At 32.8% G+C, this 26,610-nt stretch overlaps 1 protein-coding gene across 6 annotated transcripts in view; it reads right to left on the reverse strand.

The window, feature by feature from the left end:
• Positions 1-26,610, reverse strand: part of LOC148624109 (protein unc-79 homolog) — a 60,995-nt gene that overhangs the window by 31,636 nt on the left and 2,749 nt on the right. For 3 of the 6 annotated variants that reach the window (XM_088566611.1, XM_088566614.1, XM_088566613.1), the window contains exons 2-24: positions 25,213-25,333; positions 24,583-24,743; positions 22,904-23,074; positions 21,076-21,162; positions 20,069-20,124; positions 19,120-19,249; positions 18,775-18,839; positions 17,752-17,910; positions 16,475-16,689; positions 15,985-16,171; positions 9,862-9,928; positions 7,965-8,002; positions 7,385-7,488; positions 6,961-7,048; positions 5,651-5,739; positions 4,556-4,679; positions 4,090-4,386; positions 3,468-3,756; positions 2,915-3,024; positions 1,736-1,884; positions 1,271-1,428; positions 808-989; positions 295-496 (exon numbers count right to left, since the gene is read on the reverse strand). In XM_088566611.1, coding sequence (XP_088422737.1) covers positions 295-496; positions 808-989; positions 1,271-1,428; positions 1,736-1,884; positions 2,915-3,024; positions 3,468-3,756; positions 4,090-4,386; positions 4,556-4,679; positions 5,651-5,739; positions 6,961-7,048; positions 7,385-7,488; positions 7,965-8,002; positions 9,862-9,928; positions 15,985-16,171; positions 16,475-16,689; positions 17,752-17,910; positions 18,775-18,839; positions 19,120-19,249; positions 20,069-20,124; positions 21,076-21,162; positions 22,904-23,074; positions 24,583-24,743; positions 25,213-25,333 — 3,249 coding nt within the window. Of the gene's footprint in view, positions 1-294; positions 497-807; positions 990-1,270; positions 1,429-1,735; positions 1,885-2,914; positions 3,025-3,467; positions 3,757-4,089; positions 4,387-4,555; positions 4,680-5,650; positions 5,740-6,960; positions 7,049-7,384; positions 7,489-7,964; positions 8,003-9,861; positions 9,929-15,479; positions 15,523-15,984; positions 16,172-16,474; positions 16,690-17,751; positions 17,911-18,774; positions 18,840-19,119; positions 19,250-20,068; positions 20,125-21,075; positions 21,163-22,903; positions 23,075-24,582; positions 24,744-25,212; positions 25,334-26,610 lie in introns of those variants that run through there. The other 3 variants (XM_088566616.1, XM_088566612.1, XM_088566615.1) reach the window with 2 other exon arrangements.

The raw sequence follows: 26,610 nt of genomic DNA on the forward strand, positions 1-26,610 counted from the left end.
GTGCAAAGTGCATCATTCATTGTTGTAATTCTTGTGCTATTTAATAGTATAACACACAGAAATGAATAGAAACAGGTGCAGAGAAGATAATGCTACCTATAACAATAGAAAAGAGGCTTATTTATTTCATTTTTTCCATTGTTATTGAATGATAAATTTATTGAAATAGAATATCAGTGCAATGCCTAAGCAGTTTGTTCTGAGCTTACAAGTACTTTGAGATTTTAATTGCCCACAACTATCTATCAGAAAGAGAAGCCAACACATAAGCAAGCACTAAACTACATAGAGAACCTGATGAAAACATATTATCACCACTGTTTTCTAGGTCTAGCTGTGCCTCTAATGACAGGGTATCAAATCTACTGAGGAAGAAATCCCATGAGAGAATATTATCTTCCTTCAGTACATTGGACAGGAGTCGCATTCTTTGTATAATCATAATCCTATCGTTGATCACATGGTCAAACTGGAACTCCAAACATCTACATAAACACTGTAACAGAGCAAAAATCACACGGTCAGACTGAAACTCCAAAATCTACACAAATACTGTAACAGATTGAAGTTAAAGTTTGATTTTGCCTTCAAATACATTTGACCTGCACCCACCACCCCCACCCCCTCCCCCCCGCCTAAAATAAAAAAACAAAAATCTTTCGTCCTAACCCCTTGAGTTTTTTTTGATTGTCTGCAATTGAGTGTCTTTGATATGTGTAGAATTTGAGATGAATGAAACATCTTGTATGGCAGAAATCATTATAAGCAAAGTGAATCATAGCATATAAGACCTGAAAGGAACCATACCCTAATAGATGAGGTTTTGATTGTTTCTAAGTATAAAATAGCCCTCTGTGCCACAGAAGAGTTGATGTCCTCCAATGATCCAATCAGGAGACAGAAGGCATGTGCTAGAGCTGTCTGTAAGACTTGGTTGTGGGAGATAGAGTCCAGATCTAACAGTCGACACAGCACTGTAACTTTCTCCACTGTAAAGACAAATTTTGAATAATTCTAAATTTTCTCCACTGTAAAGACAATTTTTGAAAAATTTAAGAAACTCGAAAATTAAGATCAACCCAGGCAATCTTTATTAAATTGTTCTAAAATGTTTTATTCCAATTAAGTTTGATGCCTCATTCCAATACTTTCACAAATAAGCATCAACTTACGTTCAAATCCACAACCATGCTCATTTCTTAAATACTTCTAAAAACATTATTAGAAAAATATTTGTTTTAGACACATGAAATAAACAAATTATGAACACCTGAAGCAAATCTAACTCTCCAGTCATCACTTGTAAACTCATCCTCAACAATCTTCCAGAGGATGTCAGCACCAGTTGGTAGAGTCAGACAGTGTACCAGTAGAGGTACAGCTACAAATGCTAGCTGTGAATGCTGAGCTATTAAACACTTCCATAAACTACAATAATATAAACATTCAGTTCAAATGTACCCAGTAACATAACATTCTTGTGTATGAATTCAACCAATGAATAACAACATCTGAAATATTTGTGTTGTAATGAAGTATGTTTCAGTGTGTAGATCAGTATCCAGGATATTTGAATGTTTTTGAAAAGAATCACCTCAATACAATTTAATAAAGGTTGATGATTCCTAAACTTTGCAAAAAAAAATACCGAATTCAATAAAAGTTCATAATTCCTAAACTGAAAAAACAGATTCAAATAATTTAACTATACAATCAGTGAGATTATGATTATTACCTTGGTATAAGATGCCTGGCCAATGAAAACTTGACATAATTAGGATATTGGTTGACTGTGTAATTAAGACACTCAGCATGCAGTATTAGATACTTCATTGATGTCAGCAGTGAGTAAGAAGCATCGGTATCTGTAGTTCTCTCCAACTCCTGAAAATATCATAGATAGTGGTACTGTAAAAGTTACTATGAAGGGTACCAATTTTTGTGATATATAAGAGAATCATACTTTATGATGTTTCTTTAACATGAAAAAAAGAACCCTCATACCATAATCACAAATTTAAATTCTAGCAAAACAATGATATTTTGCCAAACTACAAAATTGATATCAGTGAATAAAACCTCATTTACAGTACATACAGTCAAATCTCGTTAAGTCGAAGTCGAAGGGACCATGCATAAATTTTGAAATTTCCTTTTTATTTTTTCTACAATCCAAAATGTCATAACTCATAACATGCTGTTTTGTTTGTCTCACAATCAGGAGTGTCATCAAACCATGTGCTCTACATTATAATGATAAAATTTCAAATTCACTAGCAAAACCAATGTAATCGTTGAAATACACTTACTCTGTTTGAAGTTTCATTAAATAGTCAGATATCATTACAATTCATCGGTATTTTTAAAAAAAAAAATCATCAAATATCCAATATCACTGAAAGTATGAATTCTGATGTGTAATTAATAAAATTTGTTTCTTTTCACTACACATGCATTTTTAAATTAAATATATACACAAATCAAATCATAAAAAAGTATCAACAAATTAATTTCAGAAGCCATGCTAATCCTTGTAAAAATACACCTCAATCATGGCTTGTAATACAGCAATCAGTTTTCTGACTAATTAGTTGACTTTGAGACATCAGGGTTAATTAACTCAAAGTCCTATTGGGAGACTGATTAATTACCTCGAGTTATCCAAGGTTTTGATTCATCCAAGCTCGAGTCATCCAAGGTTTTGATTCATTCGAGCTCGAGTCATCCAAGGTAAAATTGTATTGGAGTAAGGGAAGTTTTGCTGGGACTTTGTAATTAGTTAGAGTTATCAGAGATTTCGACTTTTCGATTAACAAATTAGCCAGTACAGTGTAACTTCATGTACAATATTGGGCAAGACTTTGACTATATAATGATGATAGTTTGCAATACTATCCTTCTGGAAGCCACTTACAAGTAGGAAGGCATGATAAAGCTGGAGGTGTAGTGGCATTGCCTTTATGTCAAATTTGGGTTCAGATTTCTCCTTCTCTTCAGGGTCTTCTTCTTCAGTTGATGTAGAATCTACAATTAAATGTTTAATGGCTATTTTCTTAGTTAAAATTTTCCAACAAAAATCAACAAGGTAAGACTCAAGTGCTTACTGTTCAAGCAATAAATTTTAAGCCTTTAGAATATGTATTCACCTACATCAATTTTAAGTCTATTGAATATATATTCACCTACACCAATTTTAAGTCTATTGAATATATATTCACCTACACCAATTTTAAGCCTATGGAATATGTATTCACCTGCACCAATTTTAAGCAAGTACAACAGTAACTTATACAGATTTTCTTGCTATCTGAACTGGATATTGTTTACAAATTTCCAACAATGTCAAAACTAAACAACAGACTGTAAAATAAAAATTTAAAACTCAAAAAGGATACAATAAAAAAAGTGCAAGCAATGAAGTAAACATGTAACTCATGAGTTTGTTTTTTTACCAATTCTAAACTTACTTTTCCTAGATTGAGAGTTAGAAGAAACCTGTTTGACCTCCTCAACCCTAGGAACCTCTTTTGTTGGTATCTTAGCTGGATCTCTGGGACAGAAGTTACACATGACCTGTGCCATCAGCTGATGCCAGAGTGTGATATTATGACAGAAATTACAGGTCTGTTGCTGGTCATCAGAACAGGTATGAGTCCCATCTAAATCCTCCTTTAACATGATGGTTAAGATCTGCATTACCTGTTTACTTGTATCATTGTATATGCCAAGGTACTTGGGAAACTCTAGGAGTTCAAGCTGAAAAAGATAAAAAAAAAACAAACATCATAACTGTACAGTTGTTCATAATCTCAATTCACAGTAACTGAGTGCTTTCAAGTATCTAAACTCCTTAAAGTTTGCCTAATGTAAGAAATGAATGTTTTGCCATTTTGATAATGTAGATTGTATTCATTATTCCATTTTTTTTTTCAAAAAAATAATAAAGTACTTTTTTGTAAGAACATAAGCTCATGAATTTTCATGTTTTCAGCATTCGTTAATGTAAAATAGGTCATTCATCTGGTATAAAATGTCATGAATATGAGACTTTACAATAAATCCCCCAAAAAATAACATCCTTAACCTTACCTGTTTAAGATATAAGTCCAGCATCATGATATAGCAAGGTAAGACTAGTTCTGTCTCTCTATCATACACCTCATATGCCTCCACAACAACATGTGTTTTCTCTGGACTGAGTGGAGGAGGGTTGTCCTGTGTAGGAGAAGTAGGGAAGACAGTTTGGTGCCCTGTTGATCCATTACCTTTCTTAACAGATTTCTCTGGCATTGGACCAACACTCTCAACATGAAGATTTTTCACTCCACCTAGGAACATACCTAGTAGTAGATGCATGGGAATAACAATATCAAGGGTTGATAAAATCTGCAAGTAGAAAGAAAATGACTTCTATGTATACAAGTTATCTGAAGTGAGAAATTAAGGCTAATAGCTTCACAAATAATAAAAGTGAAATAGCACAGCATACAAAGAAGATTTTTGTGATGAAAATTTTTGAATTTTCCTTCCATTTATTTTCACTGTGATTCCTCACCTGTAGCCACTGTAGTGCTTGCTCCTGTACATAAGCACTTGGATCTGTAAATCTATCAGATATAAAGCTGTACATCTTCTCCAAGGTAAAAGGCAATGGACACATGTCAATGTCAAAGGACTTACTGAAACAAGAAAGTACAAACATTACTGTTAAGTACATACATTACTGTTAAGAACAATTATACTTAACAATAAACACACATAACACATTCATCACAGATAACTGTAATGTGAGAGCACAATTCTCATTACAAAATTGTACCTCTGTCACCAAGGATCAAACCCTAGAACATTCCATGACAAGCCAGCGACTAATAGATTTGGCTACAGAATTAATCCTTTAGCCAAGTCCAGTAATTGGCTATTCAAACCTACTACCTACTACAATGCAGGTAGGCCAGTATGCCACACTTCCCCCACCTGAAGAGTCTTCGTATGACGAATGACTCCTAATACTAGCTCACTAGCTACACAAACCCGGACGGTTTTTCAGTTGGGCACAAATGGAACAGGAGAGCATGATTCTCTTTACAAAATTGTACCTCCCCACCTAGGATCAAACCCTAGACCACACGGTGACAAGCCAGTGACAAACTGGTTTGACAAAAAATTAATTCCTTAACCACGTCAGTTAACTGACTATTTATTGAAGGGAAAGTTCCATTTTGTGGGAAACCAAATTTTGTGGTTTGCCAAACCCACAAAAAACACAAAATTGATACACCACAAACACCACCAGTAATACTTCCACAGTAACCAAAACAAAAAAAAATATTCATTTAGGATTTACATGAATGAGAAAGTGTAAGTTAGTGTATTTTTCTCATTTCAGTTTTTTTTCCTTGTTGGTGTCAGTTTCTCATTAGTAGCTATTTATTGCTTATAAATTACACAGAATATCTGGTTCCCCAAAAAATTTACTTCATAGGTAAACAGTTGTACTGACAACTGAACTAATTTACCAGACAACATTTAAGAAAATCATTTCTATCAATTGATCTTATTACAAAAAAATACATACATAAACTAATACTGACACTTGTGAATTAATGAATGACAATGTATATTTAGCTAATACACATCAATTGTTTACCTAAGAAGAACTTTCAGTTCATGTAAATCCTCTGCTGGTACCTCTGTCCTGATAGCTTCTAACCAGTAAGGCATTACATAGTCCCATATCTGAAATAGCAACACAAAAATAATGAAAGTTGACCTAATGATCACAGATGACCCTGTATTCATTATTTTCACAGTGAAATAGGCCTATAATTCCTGAATTAAAAATGCAGTACACATAAACACCCAATTAGCCTCCATATCATGGCCCCCAAAAGGTCAATTAAGATAGAAATTATTTTTAAAGCCATCTAGAAACAGAGAGTGTGACAATACAGATGTATTGACAGACACAAAGATCACTATATACCCAACCAATGGAGTGAGGGCTAAAAATGACAAAAATTCAAAAAGTTCAAATCATTTGATCAACTCATGGAGTGGGGGCATAAAAATGACTAAAATTCAAAAAGTTTATATCATATGATTATGTATTAGGATTAACAATGATCTCTTAAAGTCATTAAGAAAGATTTAAACATCCTACACCTCAAACAAGGAGAGGAGATGACAGACAAGAGCAGACAAATAGAGAAACAAAACATTGTTAGATGCAAAAAACTCTAAAACTTTGCTGACAGGTAAAATCAAAACTTTAATTTTAAGGGAGACTGTGTCACTGACCTGGGGTTATCAGAAGACTCCAAAGGAAGAACTATTATACAATTTTTGTAGGACATCTAATCAATTCAATCTAACCACATTCTGTGGTTTTAAAGGCAGAAGCTTTAACCATAAAAATCAGCAAATTGAACTTTTCAAGAGCAACACCTTCAGTAAAGATATATTGCACAACCATGACCTAATGGGGACTTTCTATCATAAAGCCAAAGAGTACCATTTTTTAAAAGACCAGTTAATATGGAATTATACAGATGGTATCTTAGGCAGGTTTGACTGTATACCACAATATAAAGTGCTTTATCCTAACTTCTAAGATCATCAACAAAGGCCTCTTTTATATCAACAGAGACAATGTTTTTATTTTTAGTAAAGCAAAGATGTGAGGAAACTTTCCCATTTATTTTAATGTTAAAAAAACAACAAGTGGTAGGATTCAAACTAGAAAAGCTCTTATTGGTCCTAACTGACAGTGAACAAAATTGTACAGAAAAATACGAAAAAAGAACAGAAATAGACGAAACACCCTACAAATGAGTTCCTGACTTGATAGAGGTGTATTGAAGGCAAAATTACAGGGGTGGTCTTCCATTGTATGTTTGGATGTTTTGAGATGTGATATCAACATTTAAACAGTGACAATGGATCAAAATCAACATTTACCTCAAAAGTGATGATATCATAAGGATTCAGACAAAAAAAACAGTTAAGCCCTTCTTTAATCTGTGTTGTTCTGTTGGTAATAAAGTCCCTACAAAATAAAATACTTCATATCTATAAACTATGCTGTATTTGTATTTCAGTAAGGCTTTTCAATAATCAATGATCAATACTTAGTTCTAGTTATAAAGATTTCAGCTTAAATTGTGTTCTCTATACAGTTATATTATAAGTTTCTGGATCCAGCCTGATTTCCATCACCAATGCTGGTATCATTGTAAGTAAATCATCTTCTATTTGTTCAATTTAAAAAAGATATGCAAACATTTAAAAATAATACACAATTTACTGCTGGATTCATCTTAGTTATGTAGAAGCAATTGATGCAATAACACACAATTTACTGAATATAATTTTAACTTCTCACCAGAATCCCCCAACCCTAGCATAGTCTACAGGGTGTGGTAACAGACATGACACAATGACTTCAAAGTGGGTCTTGGATACCTCCTCTAACCATTCACAAATATACTGAAACAAATAAACATTACTTATGGTATAACATCAGTTAGAAAGCTGAGACAGAAATTATTACAAGTATCATGATATCACCCATGAGAGGACAAGCTGTTACCATGGTGATACATTGTCAAGACCTCAATGGAAATACTCCTTTTACCACCATTATCTCAGACATGACAATGTACAGTAGTCTGTGGATAAAATGTTAATTTAAATTCACAGTAAACTGATGTGAAAATATCTTACGAGAGAAATGAAACAAAGACAATTACTAAAACCACTGTTAAAAATATTTATTTTCATATTTTTTTCTCAAGTAGTTGTATGACTATCAATACTTTAAGATTTTAAAAAAATCTAAATGACCTAGTTTACTTAAAATAACCTATCATTACCAACAGGCCTAAATTACCATAAATTTTAAACTTAAAAAGATTTTATAATCTCCCTTTTAATTTACCTTTCTTATGTCATGACATACATACCTCCCTTTTCAGTCTTTCTAATGCATTACCAAAATTGTCTGTAATAGAAGGTAGAAATGAAAACCTCCAAATGTGAACACTAACTCTGACACCAGTTCATATTGTAAAATGGGAACTTATTTTATATAGATATTACCTCAACCTTTAGCCTACTGGCAAAAAAGTGATATGTATCTTCTTTATCCCTAAAGCTTTCATATACATAAGTTTCATTAACTTCCTTGAAAGCTTGGCGAAGCTATGCTCAATAAACCAATTTCTAACTAAAAAATCTATTTCAATAATAGTATGAATGCCCTGGACCTTTACACTTCCGACCCAATGTAAGTACCCAGTAAGTGTACTCTTCACCACTTAACTCATCACCTATATGAGTTTCATTTAATTCTACAAAGCTTACTAAAGTTATGCTCTAGAAAGCAAACTTCAGACAAAAGGGCAAGAGGCAGACAGTTTAAATTCTATCACTTCACCTTGAGCTAAAGGTTGGGTTTAGAAGAATGAAAAATATCACACTCACATCTGTTCTGACCGTGCTATTTTTAAAGTTATTTTTATGACAAATGAGTACAAGACAAATCAGCCATTATCATTAATTTTTTTAAATGATTTATTTAAAATAGCAGGTGGATGTTTAGAAGTCCTTTAGAAGTCCATTTGTCCTATCTGCCAAGTGATGGTATCAATGGCTCAGTGTTGTTGTTATTGGATACTCTGAGTTCTTCACCTATCTCCAAGATAATTGAACAAGATTATTTGAAAAGAGTATTTAGATTTACAAGCCAATAAAGTTTAGACAATTATATCATAATATTAGAGGAGATGGACCAATGAGTCAGTCAAATACCCTCTTGCAGTAATCTTGTTCATTCAAGCAGAACCAAGAGTGGACTGTAAGTAGAAGACCATTCAATTATCATTCCAACCAAGAGAGATTAAAATCTATCAAATAATGTCTGTAGAGTCGATCTTCATAGAAATTGTCAACAACATACTCAAGATGTGAAAAATCTTCAAAATTTGTAAATTCTTCTAATTAAAGCTGGAGGGAAATACTGTTAAGTGTTTTTTTTTTCTCGTGTGTGGAAAAGTTTTTCTTAAAAAAAAACTGGGCGATTGATTCTTTGTGTATTGTAATTTTCATGGCAGATAAAACTGCTCATGAATAAAATGAAGATTAATCACTTTATTTCATCTACATAAATATTTTGTGTGATTGAATTTTCATGTTCCAACTTTGACTGCAAATACAATGTATAGCGAAAATTAAATCACTTAATGGTAGAACAATTCAATGAAGTAAAAGATTGTATTACTTAAATAAATAATAATACATAAAACAATATTTAGTTGTTATCGTAAGTCTGTACATGCTCATTTGACTATTTGTCATTGACCATCTACAATGGAAATGTTTAATATGGAAAGATCCCAGCTTGCTTAAATAAAATGCCTCACAAAGACTAGCTTGATACGACCACAGAGGCCGAACTATGAACAGTTGGGGCAAGTATGGACACATTATTTAAGCTTGATACAGATCTGAATTGGGTTCTGGTTGGGATTATTTGACTCAGGAAAAGAATTTGAACAAAATCACAGCGGCCTCTTTCTGGTCCCTTAGTTCAAGTTGCACCCTCCCAAAATCAATCCAAAGCTTTGCTTTGTGATATGGCACCCTATGGTATAATTTCATAACGATCTATACACTTAAACTCAAGTAAATGTCCAGAAAGTAAGTATCTACAGACAACAAGGAACGATGACGACAGCACGATTCAATTATACGACTGTAAATTTGTAGAGGTCGTATAAAATATTCTTTGGTAATGATTGTTACAAAACATGAAAATAATAGATAGAATAATAGAAAAACTGTATCTTACTATATACTAACCATCTGGGAGGTAAGCTGTAGCATCAAACCATTGAAACAACATACCAAGTAAACGTCCTAAAACTTCCTTTAAAACAAAAAAATTAAAACGTAAATTTATGCATTTCGTCAGACAAATAAATATTTATTTATTGTTCTACTACAAGTTCTAGACTACTGTTAGGATTCTACCAACACCATCAACAGCAATAATGACATCAAACTGAGTGAAAATCTGGGGAAAACAAGACTACGAGATTCTACCAACAGCAATAATGACATCAAACTGAGTGAAAATCTGGGGAAAACAAGACTAGGAGATTCTACCAACAGCAATAATGACATCAAACTGAGTGAAAATCTGGGGAAAACAAGACTAGGAGATTCTACCAACAGCAATAATGACATCAAACTGAGTGGAAATCTGGGGAAAACAAGACTACGAGATTCTACCAACAGCAATAATGACATCAAACTGAGTGGAAATCTGGGGAAAACAAGACTACGAGATTCTACCAACAGCAATAATGACATCAAACTGAGTGGAAATCTGGGGAAAACAAGACTACGAGATTCTACCAACAGCATCAACAGCAATAATGACATCAAACTGAGTGAAAATCTGAGGAAAACAAGACTACGAGATTCTACCAACAGCAATAATGACATCAAACTGAGTGGAAATCTGGGGAAAACAAGACTACGAGATTCTACCAACAGCAATAATGACATCAAACTGAGTGAAAATCTGGGGAAAACAAGACTACGAGATTCTACCAACAGCAATAATGACATCAAACTGTGTGAAAATCTGGGGAAAACAAGACTACGAGATTCTACCAACAGCAATAATGACATCAAACTGAGTGAAAATCTGGGGAAAACAAGACTACGAGATTCTACCAACAGCAATAATGACATCAAACTGAGTGAAAATCTGGGGAAAACAAGACTACGAGATTCTACCAACAGCATCAACAGCAATAATGACATCAAACTGAGTGAAAATCTGAGGAAAACAAGACTACGAGATTCTACCAACAGCAATAATGACATCAAACTGAGTGGAAATCTGGGGAAAACAAGACTACGAGATTCTACCAACAGCAATAATGACATCAAACTGAGTGAAAATCTGGGGAAAACAAGACTACGAGATTCTACCAACAGCAATAATGACATCAAACTGTGTGAAAATCTGGGGAAAACAAGACTATGAGATTCTACCAACAGCATCAACACCAATAATGACATCAAACTGAGTGAAAATCTGGGGAAAACAAGACTACGAGATTCTACCAACAGCAATAATGACATCAAACTGAGTGAAAATCTGAGGAAAACAAGACTACGAGATTCTACCAACAGCAATAATGACATCAAACTGAGTGAAAATCTGAGGAAAACAAGACTACGAGATTCTACCAACAGCAATAATGACATCAAACTGAGTGAAAATCTGAGGAAAACAAGACTACGAGATTCTACCAACAGCAATAATGACATCAAACTGTGTGAAAATCTGGGGAAAACAAGACTACGAGATTCTACCAACAGCAATAATGACATCAAACTGAGTGGAAATCTGGGGAAAACAAGACTACGAGATTCTACCAACAGCAATAATGACATCAAACTGAGTGGAAATCTGGGGAAAACAAGACTACGAGATTCTACCAACAGCATCAACAGCAATAATGACATCAAACTGAGTGGAAATCTGAGGAAAACAAGACTACGAGATTCTACCAACAGCAATAATGACATCAAACTGAGTGAAAATCTGAGGAAAACAAGACTACGAGATTCTACCAACAGCAATAATGACATCAAACTGAGTGAAAATCTGGGGAAAACAAGACTACGAGATTCTACCAACAGCAATAATGACATCAAACTGAGTGAAAATCTGAGGAAAACAAGACTACGAGATTCTACCAACAGCAATAATGACATCAAACTGAGTGAAAATCTGAGGAAAACAAGACTACGAGATTCTACCAACAGCAATAATGACATCAAACTGAGTGAAAATCTGGGGAAAACAAGACTACGAGATTCTACCAACAGCAATAATGACATCAAACTGAGTGAAAATCTGAGGAAAACAAGACTACGAGATTCTACCAACAGCAATAATGACATCAAACTGAGTGAAAATCTGGGGAAAACAAGACTAGGAGATTCTACCAACAGCAATAATGACATCAAACTGAGCGAAAATCTGGGGAAAACAAGACTACGAGATTCTACCAACAGCATCAACAGCAATAATGACATCAAACTGAGTGAAAATCTGAGGAAAACAAGACTACGAGATTCTACCAACAGCAATAATGACATCAAACTGAGTGAAAATCTGGGGAAAACAAGACTAGGAGATTCTACCAACAGCATCAACAGCAATAATGACATCAAACTGAGTGAAAATCTGGGGAAAACAAGACTACGAGATTCTACCAACAGCAATAATGACATCAAACTGAGTGAAAATCTGAGGAAAACAAGACTACGAGATTCTACCAACAGCAATAATGACATCAAACTGAGTGGAAATCTGAGGAAAACAAGACTACGAGATTCTACCAACAGCAATAATGACATCAAACTGAGTGAAAATCTGAGGAAAACAAGACTACGAGATTCTACCAACAGCAATAATGACATCAAACTGAGTGAAAATCTGAGGAAAACAAGACTATGAGATTCTACCAACACCATCAACAGCAATAATGACATCAAACTGAGTGAAAATCTGGGGAAAACAAGACTACGAGATTCTACCAACAGCAATAATGACATCAAACTGAGTGAAAATCTGAGGAAAACAAGACTACGAGATTCTACCAACAGCATCAACAGCAATAATGACATCAAACTGAGTGAAAATCTGAGGAAAACAAGACTACGAGATTCTACCAACAGCAATAATGACATCAAACTGAGTGAAAATCTGGGGAAAACAAGACTACGAGATTCTACCAACAGCAATAATGACATCAAACTGAGTGGAAATCTGAGGAAAACAAGACTACGAGATTCTACCAACAGCAATAATGACATCAAACTGAGTGGAAATCTGAGGAAAACAAGACTACGAGATTCTACCAACAGCAATAATGACATCAAACTGAGTGAAAATCTGAGGAAAACAAGACTACGAGATTCTACCAACAGCATCAACAGCAATAATGACATCAAACTGAGTGAAAATCTGGGGAAAACAAGACTACGAGATTCTACCAACAGCAATAATGACATCAAACTGAGTGAAAATCTGAGGAAAACAAGACTACGAGATTCTACCAACAGCAATAATGACATCAAACTGAGTGAAAATCTGGGGAAAACAAGACTATGAGATTCTACCAACAGCAATAATGACATCAAACTGAGTGAAAATCTGGGGAAAACAAGACTACGAGATTCTACCAACAGCAATAATGACATCAAACTGAGTGAAAATCTGGGGAAAACAAGACTACGAGATTCTACCAACAGCAATAATGACATCAAACTGTGTGAAAATCTGGGGAAAACAAGACTATGAGATTCTACCAACAGCATCAACACCAATAATGACATCAAACTGAGTGAAAATCTGGGGAAAACAAGACTACGAGATTCTACCAACAGCAATAATGACATCAAACTGAGTGAAAATCTGGGGAAAACAAGACTACGAGATTCTACCAACAGCAATAATGACATCAAACTGAGTGAAAATCTGGGGAAAACAAGACTACGAGATTCTACCAACAGCAATAATGACATCAAACTGAGTGAAAATCTGGGGAAAACAAGACTATGAGATTCTACCAACAGCATCAACACCAATAATGACATCAAACTGAGTGAAAATCTGGGGAAAACAAGACTACGAGATTCTACCAACAGCAATAATGACATCAAACTGAGTGAAAATCTGAGGAAAACAAGACTATGAGATTCTACCAACAGCATCAACACCAATAATGACATCAAACTGAGTGAAAATCTGGGGAAAACAAGACTACGAGATTCTACCAACAGCAATAATGACATCAAACTGAGTGAAAATCTGGGGAAAACAAGACTACGAGATTCTACCAACAGCAATAATGACATCAAACTGAGTGAAAATCTGGGGAAAACAAGACTACGAGATTCTACCAACAGCAATAATGACATCAAACTGAGCGAAAATCTGAGGAAAACAAGACTACGAGAATATTACATGTAACAATACATAGTGCCCTTCAGGCTGGAACATGGAAATACTTGTAGGAGGCCTAAATTGTGTCAAAATTCAACCCATCAAAACAATAAATCAGGAAACACACTGACAAATCTAGAGTCTCCTTCAGTACGGGACTGAAATAAGGTCAAAACATGAACTTACATAGATTAACTGCCTTGCATGTTATATATACTAAGAGTTTCAAGATGACTAAGCATTATCATATAAGAATAAATGGCATTTTTTTTCTGATAATGACTTAATCACAGTTCATATCAGGTGAGCTTACTAGGGCCAGCCGATATAAACCACGATGAAGTCACTATCTAAAACAAAATGTCATTTATTCCTTTCATTGGTAATTTGCTATTTAAAAAAGAAAATGATGCTCGTTATCTGAAATATGTTAAAGAAATCGACCAAAAGCATTCCTTAACTGGGAGCTTTTTTATCGAATGACCACCGATTGTCATGATTTGTGAAAAGGTCCAGTCAAAATTTAGCAAATGCGTCAGTTGATGAAGAGATGTAACACGTGAAGGTTGGCATGTCACAAGATTAATGTGTTAAGATCTGTTGTGTAATATTATCAGAATTATTTTAAGGACTATATAAATTCTACAATGGTAAGTTACAATTTGCCAGTTCTCTTAAAAATGAAGTCACTTCCATGTACATTGTAAGTACTGCTCAAAATCTACAGGACAATACACATTGTCAGTTATCTGGTTACCATCCATGTGCCATGTTTTATTTTAAAATAGTACGTTATAGTAACTAGTTTACAAGACAAGATTAACATCAGCTACATAACTTATAAGAGCATCATGGTTTTTCTTCAGCACAAGAGCAGATGATTTACATGTACATGTAAATTGGTGGCAAATCTTAAGTGCAGCTTAAGAAAAGTATAACATATTGATTTATTGTACCATTTCAGAATAAATGTGATATTGTTGTACATAAACCATATTTCTTTTGTATTTGTTTAAAAAGTATTGTTTACAGTAACAGTTGTAATTACAAATTAGCCTGTTGTTGCAATGTCATATTAAAACAGAATTTCATTGGCCTCTTCAAAAAAGGGATCCCTATGCAGGTAACTGGTGCATTCTTATTGCAAACTGACTGGATAATGTCAAAGAATGATATCAAGCAGTTCACAATTTTAATCAGTTGTAAAACCCATTTCTTTTATAATTTAGTAGATTACAAATGTTAGAATATGCTCATAAATAGGAAACATTACATTTATCAACACATCAGATTGCACAGTCACTTACTGTGAGTGTGTGCCTGAACTTGACTGAAACTTAACATAGAACAAATCTAAAAAGAAACCCACTAAAAAGTAATTCAAAAGCTGGTGAAAAAAAATGCCAACATAAGAGTTCTAGAAAAGCTACCAGAGAAACATTACCTCAAACATGCTGTAAACATCATGCACAATATACCATGCTGTTCTACAGAAAGAAAAGGAAATTATCACTACATAAACAACACAAAGCACATTTTCAAACAACAATTTGGATCTGAAAAACTTGGGGTTTTTTATCATTAAACTCATAAGATTTCATTCATAACTTAACTGATTATATAAGAATACTCTCAGACTTAAATAAATGTTCAATACAAGTGGTGCTTTGGTCACACATACTACAGGCATATTTTCTTTAAATTGTGTAAAATAATTGAGCCATTATAATTACATGTATAAATATTTTCAACTCTTCCAGTGACATCAAATGAATGCAAGATTCAAAACAATAAATTTTAATACTTTTTAATAAATTTTAAATAGTAACAAACGTAAAAATTAATTATAAACTACATGCAAGATGACAAAACCTTTACAAAGATCTAACAAAACCAACAGATTCAGGTTTTCTATCATAGGAATACAATGCACTACACTATGTACATACTATAGGTACATCGTCCCTTGGCCTACATAACTCCACCAATAACCAAATACCATATCTACTCAGTAATTTTTTCTCTCCAGATTCCTCCATTTCATAATGATCATCATCATCACACACTACAGTAGGGTGTTCTTCACCCATCTCTACCAATCTCTTTGATTCTATTGGCTGAGCTTCCTTCAACAAACTGAATCATTATACAATACTTTTAGTAATTCTAGTTAATACAGATCATTTAAACTGTAATGCCAAATGATATCAAAGTGGTATATTCAGAACCATAACTATGAAAATCATTTTTACAGGTAAATTGTGTTGAAACAGTAAGTGTTAAAGTGTCCTTTTTTTTCGCAAAAATTAGATGTATTGATAGCAAAAAAACCACTCCTTTTGTATATTTTATTCATACTTTTCATGTATTAAGACAGTACTACACTGCTAAAATCATGTTAATTGAAAAATCTATTTTACATTCCACCTAACAAGCTACCTAACAATAGCATCCATGAGGTATCTCTGAACCTGCTGACTACAATCCCATATTTCTGGAATACTCAGATGATAGACATGTTTCTTTCCTCTTGGTGTATTATGTCTTGTATCATGACAACTCTGACAGTACCGAATTGGTTTGTTTTGGTTAAAACTAGCACATTCTATGGAAAAACAGGTACACACTGCTATGTTTTCTCCTGATCGACAATTCTAAAAAAAATTTAAGAGACTTGTTGCACAATTGAGATAATAAATACTTTAATATTGGTGTCAAAATATTGTAAAATGACTTGAAGATTCTGTATTGGTTTTGTTATTGGTCTGAGGCTTGATTGGTAACCTATGGTGATACAAAAGGAATATACAGCAAGTCTAATTGTAATATCATCAGCACAGACAATTTTACTTTAGAAGAAATTAGATTAATTTTATACTATGTCAGTTCAAGCCCATTTTTGAAACATCAGTATTTAAGATTGACATGCCTGATCAAATTTAATTTTTATAATTCCTTACAAAATATTCTGTTGTAATTCTGCCATTTTTGTTGCTAAGTGCTAATTATTGACAAAATAATGGTAAGTGTATTTTCCAATTTCTGAGTTGACAAAAATGTAATTTCTCACAAATTAGAAAATAAACAATTCTTTGGTGATAACTTACGGGGGTAAACCATTGCTTTGGTAAAATTACCAACAACTGAAAATCGTCTTGGTAGCAAAATTACGGCCAATTTGACAATGTAAACATTGTGATGCTGGATTTAAATGTCATCAAAATTTAACATTTAACATTTTACAAGGAAGCTGTTTTGTGACATGAATGAGCAAGTCATTTAACACCATAAAAAAATCAGTAGGTATCAATAAAACTGTAGACCAATTATTCATTCAAATTTGAACATTATGTTATGTATGTGCCGCCAAGTATAGTTTGAACTTTATTCATAATATATATGGTAATTTCAAGGTTTATTTTAAAATTAATAAATTGTTCAAACTTAGGCTATGTTCCTAGTCCATTGACAAATCTATATATCTAAGAAAGGAGATAAATGAGACATGTGCTGTAATATATCCAGGTATACCTTGAAATTCAAATTCACAACAAAATATACAATTTTCATTCAAAACATTCATGCTGAATTGAAATTCACAAACTTAAAAACTGGTGAAATTATGAAATTTTGACTTACCATGAAACTGCTACCTATAAAAGTATCTTCACTGTACCTTTTCTCAGACTGATTGAATGAGTGATTATACTATTTACCTTATTCTCACAGATAGTTGACACATGAGACATTGGCAGTAATATATCAGTCATGTATTCACTGTGGCCTTTCCTTAGATTATCAGCACAATCACTACAGATATACAGAGGAGGTGGCTTGTCTCCAGAATGTATTGCCAGGGCTGGGTTTAAACACATCTGAAAAAAAAATAATAAATGCTCCACCTGGCACAGCTTGATACAACTATAGAGGTCAAACTCTGAATAAATTGGGGCAAGTTACAATGTGCTTAATACAACAAGGCTTGGATTAGCCAGCTCACATTTTACCTATTATGGATAAAAAATCCAGAATCAAAACATGGTTAGATTCAGCATATCAAAGAACCAATAGAATTGTTTGGGTTTGGGCAAATTAACACATGGCCAAAAATAAAAAGAAACTTAAACATTTTAGATTCAGTATTGATATCAAAGAATCCTAAGAATTCAATTTTGCTGAAACCAAACAAGGTTTAATTTACAACTCTTTAGACCCAGATGCAGACAAAATTGAAAATGAAGGCCGCAATCAAAAGTCTAAATACACAGTAAGATTCAATTTATAGAATAAACCAAATCCGCTAATATTTTGAATGAAATCAAGCCCAGTTAAATGTAGGATCCTTTGAACCCTGATGTAGACCAATTTGAAAACAAAGCTGAAAACAAGTCTAAATACACAGTCAGATTCAGTTTATCAAAGAAAAAACAATGCTGATAGTTTTTGAAATTAAGCTAAGTTTAATTTTGAACCATACTGTTGCCTAAATTGGAAAAAGGAACAATAGGCTATAGGCTTATTGGACGGCAAAATCTTATGATTACCATATTAGAATTAAAATAATTAATGTCTGTCCATTTTCATTGGTTATTCAAGCATGGGTAGGTATAATAGTAATTACATTCATCCAAAGCTAACACTCCGGGAAAAGTATTTACAAATATTATGCCAAACTGTGCTGAACTCTCAATAAAATATGGACAGCCATGAATTATCTCCCAAAATACTCCAACACATACCTTAACTGCCTGACAGTTTCTGTTGTTGACACATCCTTTCCTTTGACACAAGACTGGTGGCCAAGCTGAATAAGAACATAGGTCAAATGTGGAAGTACAGGGTTTACTTAATCAAAATCAAAGTATTTTGTCTTTGCAGTTTATTTCTGTGTGTGTGTGTGTGTGTGTGTGTTTTATATAATGCATTGTTTCACCAAAAGAGTGTTTCAATGTTTCATTTAAAGAAAAAAACAATCAAAATACATTCTATATTTGTGTTATCATTACAACATTCATCTTTAATTTGAAATATATTTTTTTCACAAATACTAACAATCTACAAAAAATTACAACTTTGATATCTACCTATGTATTTGTAATGTATGCCTCTCCTGTCAGAAAGAGCTGGGTTAAGCTGTGGCCAATAGTAGAACAATAGATTGGCAGCTGGTGATCTAGCTGAAGGAGGTCCATAGGCTATTATACTTAGAATGTCCTTTAAAGGTGGTAAAAGATAATGAATGTTAAATAAGTTCAAGAATGCTCTCATCACTGGGTTGGGGTAGTTATATGGCAATTGAAACTAATCAAATTACCATTACACTCCAAAAAAAACTTCAATTACAATACATTGCCATCACACTGATTGTTGAAACTAATTAAATTTCATATTACTTTGGTGAGGAACTGTATTTTTTAAAAAAGAATAAAAAGGACTGTGGAAGTACTGTAAACAATGCTCTAAGTTATTTAGAATATCAAGTTTCATATTAACAAATAAAAAAATTCAGAGATGAATAAGTCACATTTACAGCTAATCAGCTCTGACCAATTGCTTTTTGATTAATAAAACTTCTGATTTTGTATTACGAACTAGCATAGCACAAAACTTAATTACATTGTACATCTGAAGGATTAGTTTTCTTGGTAATGAAGTTTCTCATTCCAAACAACCATCAAAGACTAAGGAAGCAGTCAGATAGATTACCTTCCCTTCAACATTAACACAAATTTTAAATTTCCTTTTCACCATATTAAATTAAACAATAAAAAAATATGCATCACTGAACATTTGTACAATAGCTTCATATTTTTTTTGTGTTTTAATAAAGGTTGTTAATTCTACAAGATATCAGCATATGGTTTATAAGTACTCACATTTATCATTACTAGTAGTTATTTCTTCAAATCAAATCTTTTTAACTGAATGAACCAAAAATTAAGGAAAACCAATTATGACAAGCAATGTTTTATATGTGTGGAAATTAGACACAAGCAACATTGTGGTTGTAACCTGGATATGGACTGTACTTACCTTCACCAAATCTCTTTTAATACTCATAAAACATTCAAGTATCTGTGAATGGTATGCTAAAATACAAAGACACTGTTCAGTAGTATGCAGTAGATTACCTATCTTAAGTAAATAATAAAACTAGGTACTGTAAACATCAATTTTCATGGTTGCTAATTTTTATGAATTCTGTCAAATGAACATACTTTCACAATTGTTCTCATTACGTTATGTGAACATAGCAAAGATGAAACCACAATGAAAACTATTACATTCAAAGTATCTGGTATTCATGAATATGGCTAACAAGAAGTATGACCTAAGATATGGCATCCTCTGCCTACTACTTAGACCACAGGGTACAAATCATTATACTCTAGCTTTATACCAAACTTTAAATCATTCCAATGAATATTTCTAAAGTCTATAGAGTATGTAGACATATGTACAGATAGATGTTAAATCTGTTCCCAATACCCAAATGTGGGACATAAAAAAAGAAATATAACTGAAGAATAAATTGTTGCCAAAATACATTGGCAGGCCGAATGACATTCACTGTAATGCTGCATCAGTGATGCTGGGTAAATAATTACTAGGTGAGAAAAAAAGAAAATGGTCAACAAAGCAAGAAAATAATAAAAATAATGTGCCCTTGTCTAAATACATGTATCACTTTCATCATATTTTATTTAAAATAACCTATCATTGCATAAATCATGTAATGCTATGTAAGGTTTTAGTTGTGCTTTTCATTCCTTAGTGTTCTCAAGTGAGATGTTGTTTTTCTTCAGGAAAACAAACTCCATCATTTAATATGTCATCAGCAAAAATGCAGATTATTTGATGGGAATCTTCTTCACTCTGTTCAATATTTGTTAACTAAAATTATTGTAAAAACTATGTCATATTTTTCATGTGTACCAATATGATTTCTTATGGCAAACTATTGCCCATCCACGTGTCTGTTTGATTTGTTTCCACACAGATAGAAGACTGTAATTGCTTAAAACATTTGAATAACTTACATCCATTGTCTGTATGTTGTAAAACCATGGTAATTATAGCAGCAGCTGATTCACTGGCATATGTTGGTTCAAAACCACCATCAAATCCTTAAAATGGAATTACATGTAACTTACACAATATGCAATTGGAGATCATTTTCAATAATCTTTGCAGCCTTTTGAGCTAAACATTAGAGGTGGGTTCACATTAGTCCATATTTTGGTCAAGGGGAATAAAGGGGACAAGGATTTGAATGTTAATAAAAAACACAAGGAAAAGATTTCACCAGCTGAAGATTGTGAACGGATTACTTTCTTTTATGTTAAATATAGATTAAATCAACTCAAAGGCTACTAATCAAGACACCTTTTAATAGGTGAACTATTACAACAAATTGACAAATTCATCATAGACAATCTTCATCCATATATTACCAACCTTTATGATTTACTTTACAGGATTAATACCTGTACCTACACAATACAGAATTAACACATTTTTGTGTCTACTTCCCTATTAAAACACAAAAATGTCTGAATTTTGATTTGATTTGATTACAAGCACAAATGTAAGAAAGAAGGTCTGGAAAAATTAATTCTATAAAAAATAAAAATAAATTTTAGGAATCAAGTATCTTAATACATGTATTGTTAATTTTAGTAAAATTGAGAAAAAATTGGCACACACAATATCCTTGAACTATATAAGTATTTATTTCATCTAGTCATTATTGAGTTTTCACATAGTATCCAAATCAAAATAAATATTTGAGACTTTTTCTCCTGTCACTCTCTTTCCAACTCATTTGGTGACAAAATTTCCTGTGACTTTTTTCTCCATTTGAAGCATTTACTACAAGAACATGCAATTATTTATTCATTTGTATGTTTGCCATCATAAAATGTGAAACCTACATAGTTTTTATTCTTCGGCAAAAAAAAATAAAAAAATTGTGTTTTGTTTCTTGCCAGAAAAAATAGGGTAGGTTAGGTTGGAAATTTTTTTTCACTTTCTTTTTGAAAATAATTATTTTGATTTTGTTGTGGCTACAATAGTTTTATACAACTGACAGCATGCTGGTTGACATGACCGCAGCCTTGTTATGTGAAATATGGACGACCGTGATGGCACCAAAATGTGGAAATCCAGAAAATTGATATTTCTTCAATTTGATCAAAACAGTTTGAAGGTAGTGCAACTAAACTTTGGGTCAACAAGCAGGAAACAATACAAATTTTTGTTTTGCGTAATCTAGGATCCTTATATGGTCCTATCTGGAAAGTAAAAAAAAAACAAACAAACAAAAAAACAGGATTAGTCTTAGAATATGCACCCTAAAGGTCAATCCAAATAATTTACTCTGAAAGTACTTTAATTCGTGGATAGCAGTTTTGGTGGATTAAGAAAGAAATACTTGTTCGTGGCTTATTGAATTCGTGGTTTTGGGGTTTTCAGTATACACATTAATGGAAATCTCCATTTCGTTGGGAACCAAATTTCGTGGTTTAGCCTACACACGAAAACCATGAAAATTGGTACCCCATGAACAATAGTACTTCCACAGTAACTTTCATTGCATTGCATTCATACTATAATTTGAATTTAACCCTGGTATTTAGAAGATACACCTTACATTTCATCTAGTGTCTTATTACAAACCATTAATTAGGACAGATGTACAGGTTGACCAACAAAAGCCAAATCCACAGTTGGTAGGGGATTAAATATATTGTTTACTACACACTGATTTTTGTAAAGAGTAATCAAGACACTGCCAAACTTCAAACTTAATTCTCATATTACAACATGCAGTTTGGTTATCAATATAAACATACTGTTAGTTCATACCTAAGGTCATTGGTAACATGTTGCTACACAGTAAATCAATAGTGTCTTTGTGTAGTGTCAGGGGAAATATAGCTAAGGTAGCTGCCACTGTGTAAGGGAGAGAATCCAGTAAGTCATGTTCCAGAAATGGCACAAGGCATCCTAATACTTTTAGTACATTTTCTCCTACCTCTGCAATAACAGAACAGAAATTAATTTACTTGAGTCACCCTGCTATTAAAAACATTATTTTGTATAAAGCTTTGAAAATGAACATGAAAACAAAGATAATCCATAAACTGCATTGCATGCTTTACTTTATCATCACAGGATATATATTTATATCAACCAGAAGTCCTCTCAGTCTGATACTGGTGCTTTATGACAATACAGACATTCTGATATAGCATGTGATACAGATATTGCCAAACATTATTCGCTATGCAAAAATGTCTGTGCTATGGCTTAGCAATTATGTATATCTTTAATAAGCTGTCTCATGAACTTGAACAGCTTTTGAAGTACAATTCTTTTCCTTTAAAATTCTTCAACTGACAACGGTACTTCATATAATGAATTCTGTACAAAGTTTTTAATTTAATGTTCTGAAAAATAATCATATATTACCAAAGTCCTGATAGCTGACAATATCATACGTTATTCCAAAATAAAATTAAAGTAAAAACTCAGGGTGCACTATACAGTTACACTAAGGTGCACTGTTTCGCCCACCAAGTTACTCCCGTCAAATTTTGTAAAACTTAAAATTGAAAGTTGAAATTTGGTGGATATATTGTGTAAAAGTAGTTAAGCATTTATACATAGACAGATGTAATATACGTAATGGTAAATAGGTGTAATTTAAAGGAAGAATGGTGCCCGGAACATTTCAGTCCCTTGCCGAATTAGGTTCTCTCCTCAGCATCAGATGGCTGAATTTCAAAATACCTTATTTCGCACAAACTTTTGGAACTAAAATTTTGAGAGAATGAATCAAAAAGGGTCATATTATTTTTGCTTTTTTTTTCACCTACTCCATGCATGCTTTCATTCTGTGGTAGTGTCTAAGTGCCTGATATTTTATAAAACATAGTAATTGGCTGTTAGTTTTGGAAGGCACCCCAGATTTGTACTAAAACTCAGTAATATTTTTTCAGTATATTACCATGACTACTGGATTTTATAATAATAATCACTAAATTACTTATAAATGACCTGAATCTCCACACACCAAAGATTTCAAAAATATGCACTTTTTTTATGACAAAACACTAGAAATTTCTGTGCAGACTGCCTCAAAACAGCTTTATTTCAACAAAATGAGACCAAATTTTCAGAAATGACCTAACTGTATTGTACCATCTCATATATTGATACCTTTAGCATACAAATACCAATGTGAATAATTAAATCCAAATGTCATTTAGATGGAAATGCAAAATAGGAGGTGTACTATGGCATTTGATAAAGAATTTGTGACGATTTCATTGAATTCCATTCAGCAGTATCTTAAAAGTTGAGGAAAACTAGGAATGTACAGATGGATGGATGAGAACCAACAGATGGTACGACCACTATATAACTCCAACTTTTCAAAAGGGGTAAGTAATAATGGTAAACTTCATATTTTCTCCCAACTGGTGCTAATATAACAATCTTTACATTTATCTACTTTGGTAAATATATGTAACATAACAAACCCAATTGTCTTATCTGCATTGTAGGGACTAGTTCTATCATATCTAAAACAGCATGATATAACCCTGTGTAATTCAAGTTGGGAAACACAGACAGACGAACACTATCTCTTTGTCTTGGTCCATAGCTCTCTGCAGGAATGTTTGGTACATCCTTAAGTACACTGAAAAAAAGTGTTGCTCAAATTACTAATAGGACATGGGCATTTTCTCATACTTAATAGAATTACATGTATGTTGAATCCCTTATACATGTACATAGTTCTAAAATATAAGAAATAAAATATAATAAATGCTCATAGGCTTTGTTAACGATAATTAGTTTGTGTATATTCTCCCCTAGTGTTGTCCGCACATTTCTTAATTATGTGATATGAAATTGTTAAGATTGCAATGAAGATAGTCTGTTAATGATAACTACTGGTAAGTAAGAGAATAATCCAAAGTGAAACCTTTGTGACTGGATGGCAACTATAATTTTTATTGGGGTTTTGAGAAGGTTAAAACTTAATTTTTAAACAATGTTGTTGTCCACTTTACCTGGATTGGTAAGCCCTATATTATCCTTAATTATGCTAACATGTACAATTCCAAACTTTCCAATTATTAAAGAACTTGTCTAATAAAACATACCTGAGCAGAGTAAATGAGAAGTATTTCAATGTATTCTCTATTTCATTTCCAGTAGGAAGAGGCTGTACATTATTAATTAACCTTGATCTGTAATCCTTTAAATTTCTGATTTTAGAAGTAACTGGAAATATAAGAAATTTATTTAGTTATCATGTAACTCAAATATATATCTAATCACTTATATGAATATTTATCTCAATGGGAATTTTTACATCCAGCTCAGTCCGGATTTAGACCTAAACACTCATGCCAAACTACTCTTGTGAATATTGTGGATAAATGGCTATGCAAGATGAATAATGGAAACATAAATCTGGCTATATTTTAAGACTTTAAAAGGGCTTTTGATGTTGTTGATCATGATATACTTTGTAAAAAACTAATGATCTATGGTGTAAATGACAGTACTGTGCAATTCTTTAAGTCCTACTTAAAGGATAGAAAGCAGCAAGTAAATATTTTAAACACTTTCTTGTCAAAACAACCTATTAGCTTTGGCATTCTTCAGGGTTCCATACTTGGGCCACTTTTATTTGTTTTATTTTTTAATGATCTTCCCCTTGACATGCATAATACTAATGTTGATATGTATGCTGATGATACAACCATACACAAATCTGGGGAAAATATTAATTTATTACAACAGGATGTGCAAGATGATCTAAGAAAAGTTGAAAACTGGTGTAGAAATAACTATGTTTATCAATCCTAATAAAACAAAGTTATTATTGGAACAAGACAAAAACTGTCAAATGTTGATATACCCTCCGTTAATGATAAAGCTTTAAAATTTTCATCATGTGAAAAACTACTTGGTGTAAAAATTGATAATACTCTAAGCTGGAAATGTCATGTTGATCATATATGCTCTAATATTTCATCAAGATTGTATCTCCTAGCAAAGATTAAGAAATATCTGAACATTGAAACGAGAAAAACTTTCTATAATGGGTACATTCTTCCAATTCTTGACTACTGTTATATTGTATGGAGTGGCTGTGGCTCTGAAGGATTAGACAAAATTCTTAAACTCCAAAAACGGGCTATCTGCCTCATTCTAGATGCTGAACCCTTTTCTCCATCAGAACAATTGTTCAAAAAATTAGGAATCATGCAAGTAGGAACAAGGATTAAATATCACAAATACCTATTAATCTATAAATCTCTCCATAGGGAAGCACCAAGTTACATATCAGAAAAGTTTAACTATGTTTCAAGAAATAAACCTTATTCACTAAGAAATGCTGAACAAGGAAATTTAATAATCCAAAAAATTAAAACTGAACTTTTCAGACATTCATTCATACATGTATATTCTGGGTCTGTCTTGTGGAATAAGTTATCCAAACATTTACGTAATCAAGTCACTGGCAACTCATTCAAAATCAATCTAAAGAA

Source organism: Perna viridis, chromosome 2, assembly GCF_037379345.1.
Source record: "Perna viridis isolate PV_CMFRI_1.1 ecotype Kerala chromosome 2, ASM3737934v1, whole genome shotgun sequence".
In the NCBI taxonomy this organism is placed as follows: domain Eukaryota; kingdom Metazoa; phylum Mollusca; class Bivalvia; order Mytilida; family Mytilidae; genus Perna; species Perna viridis.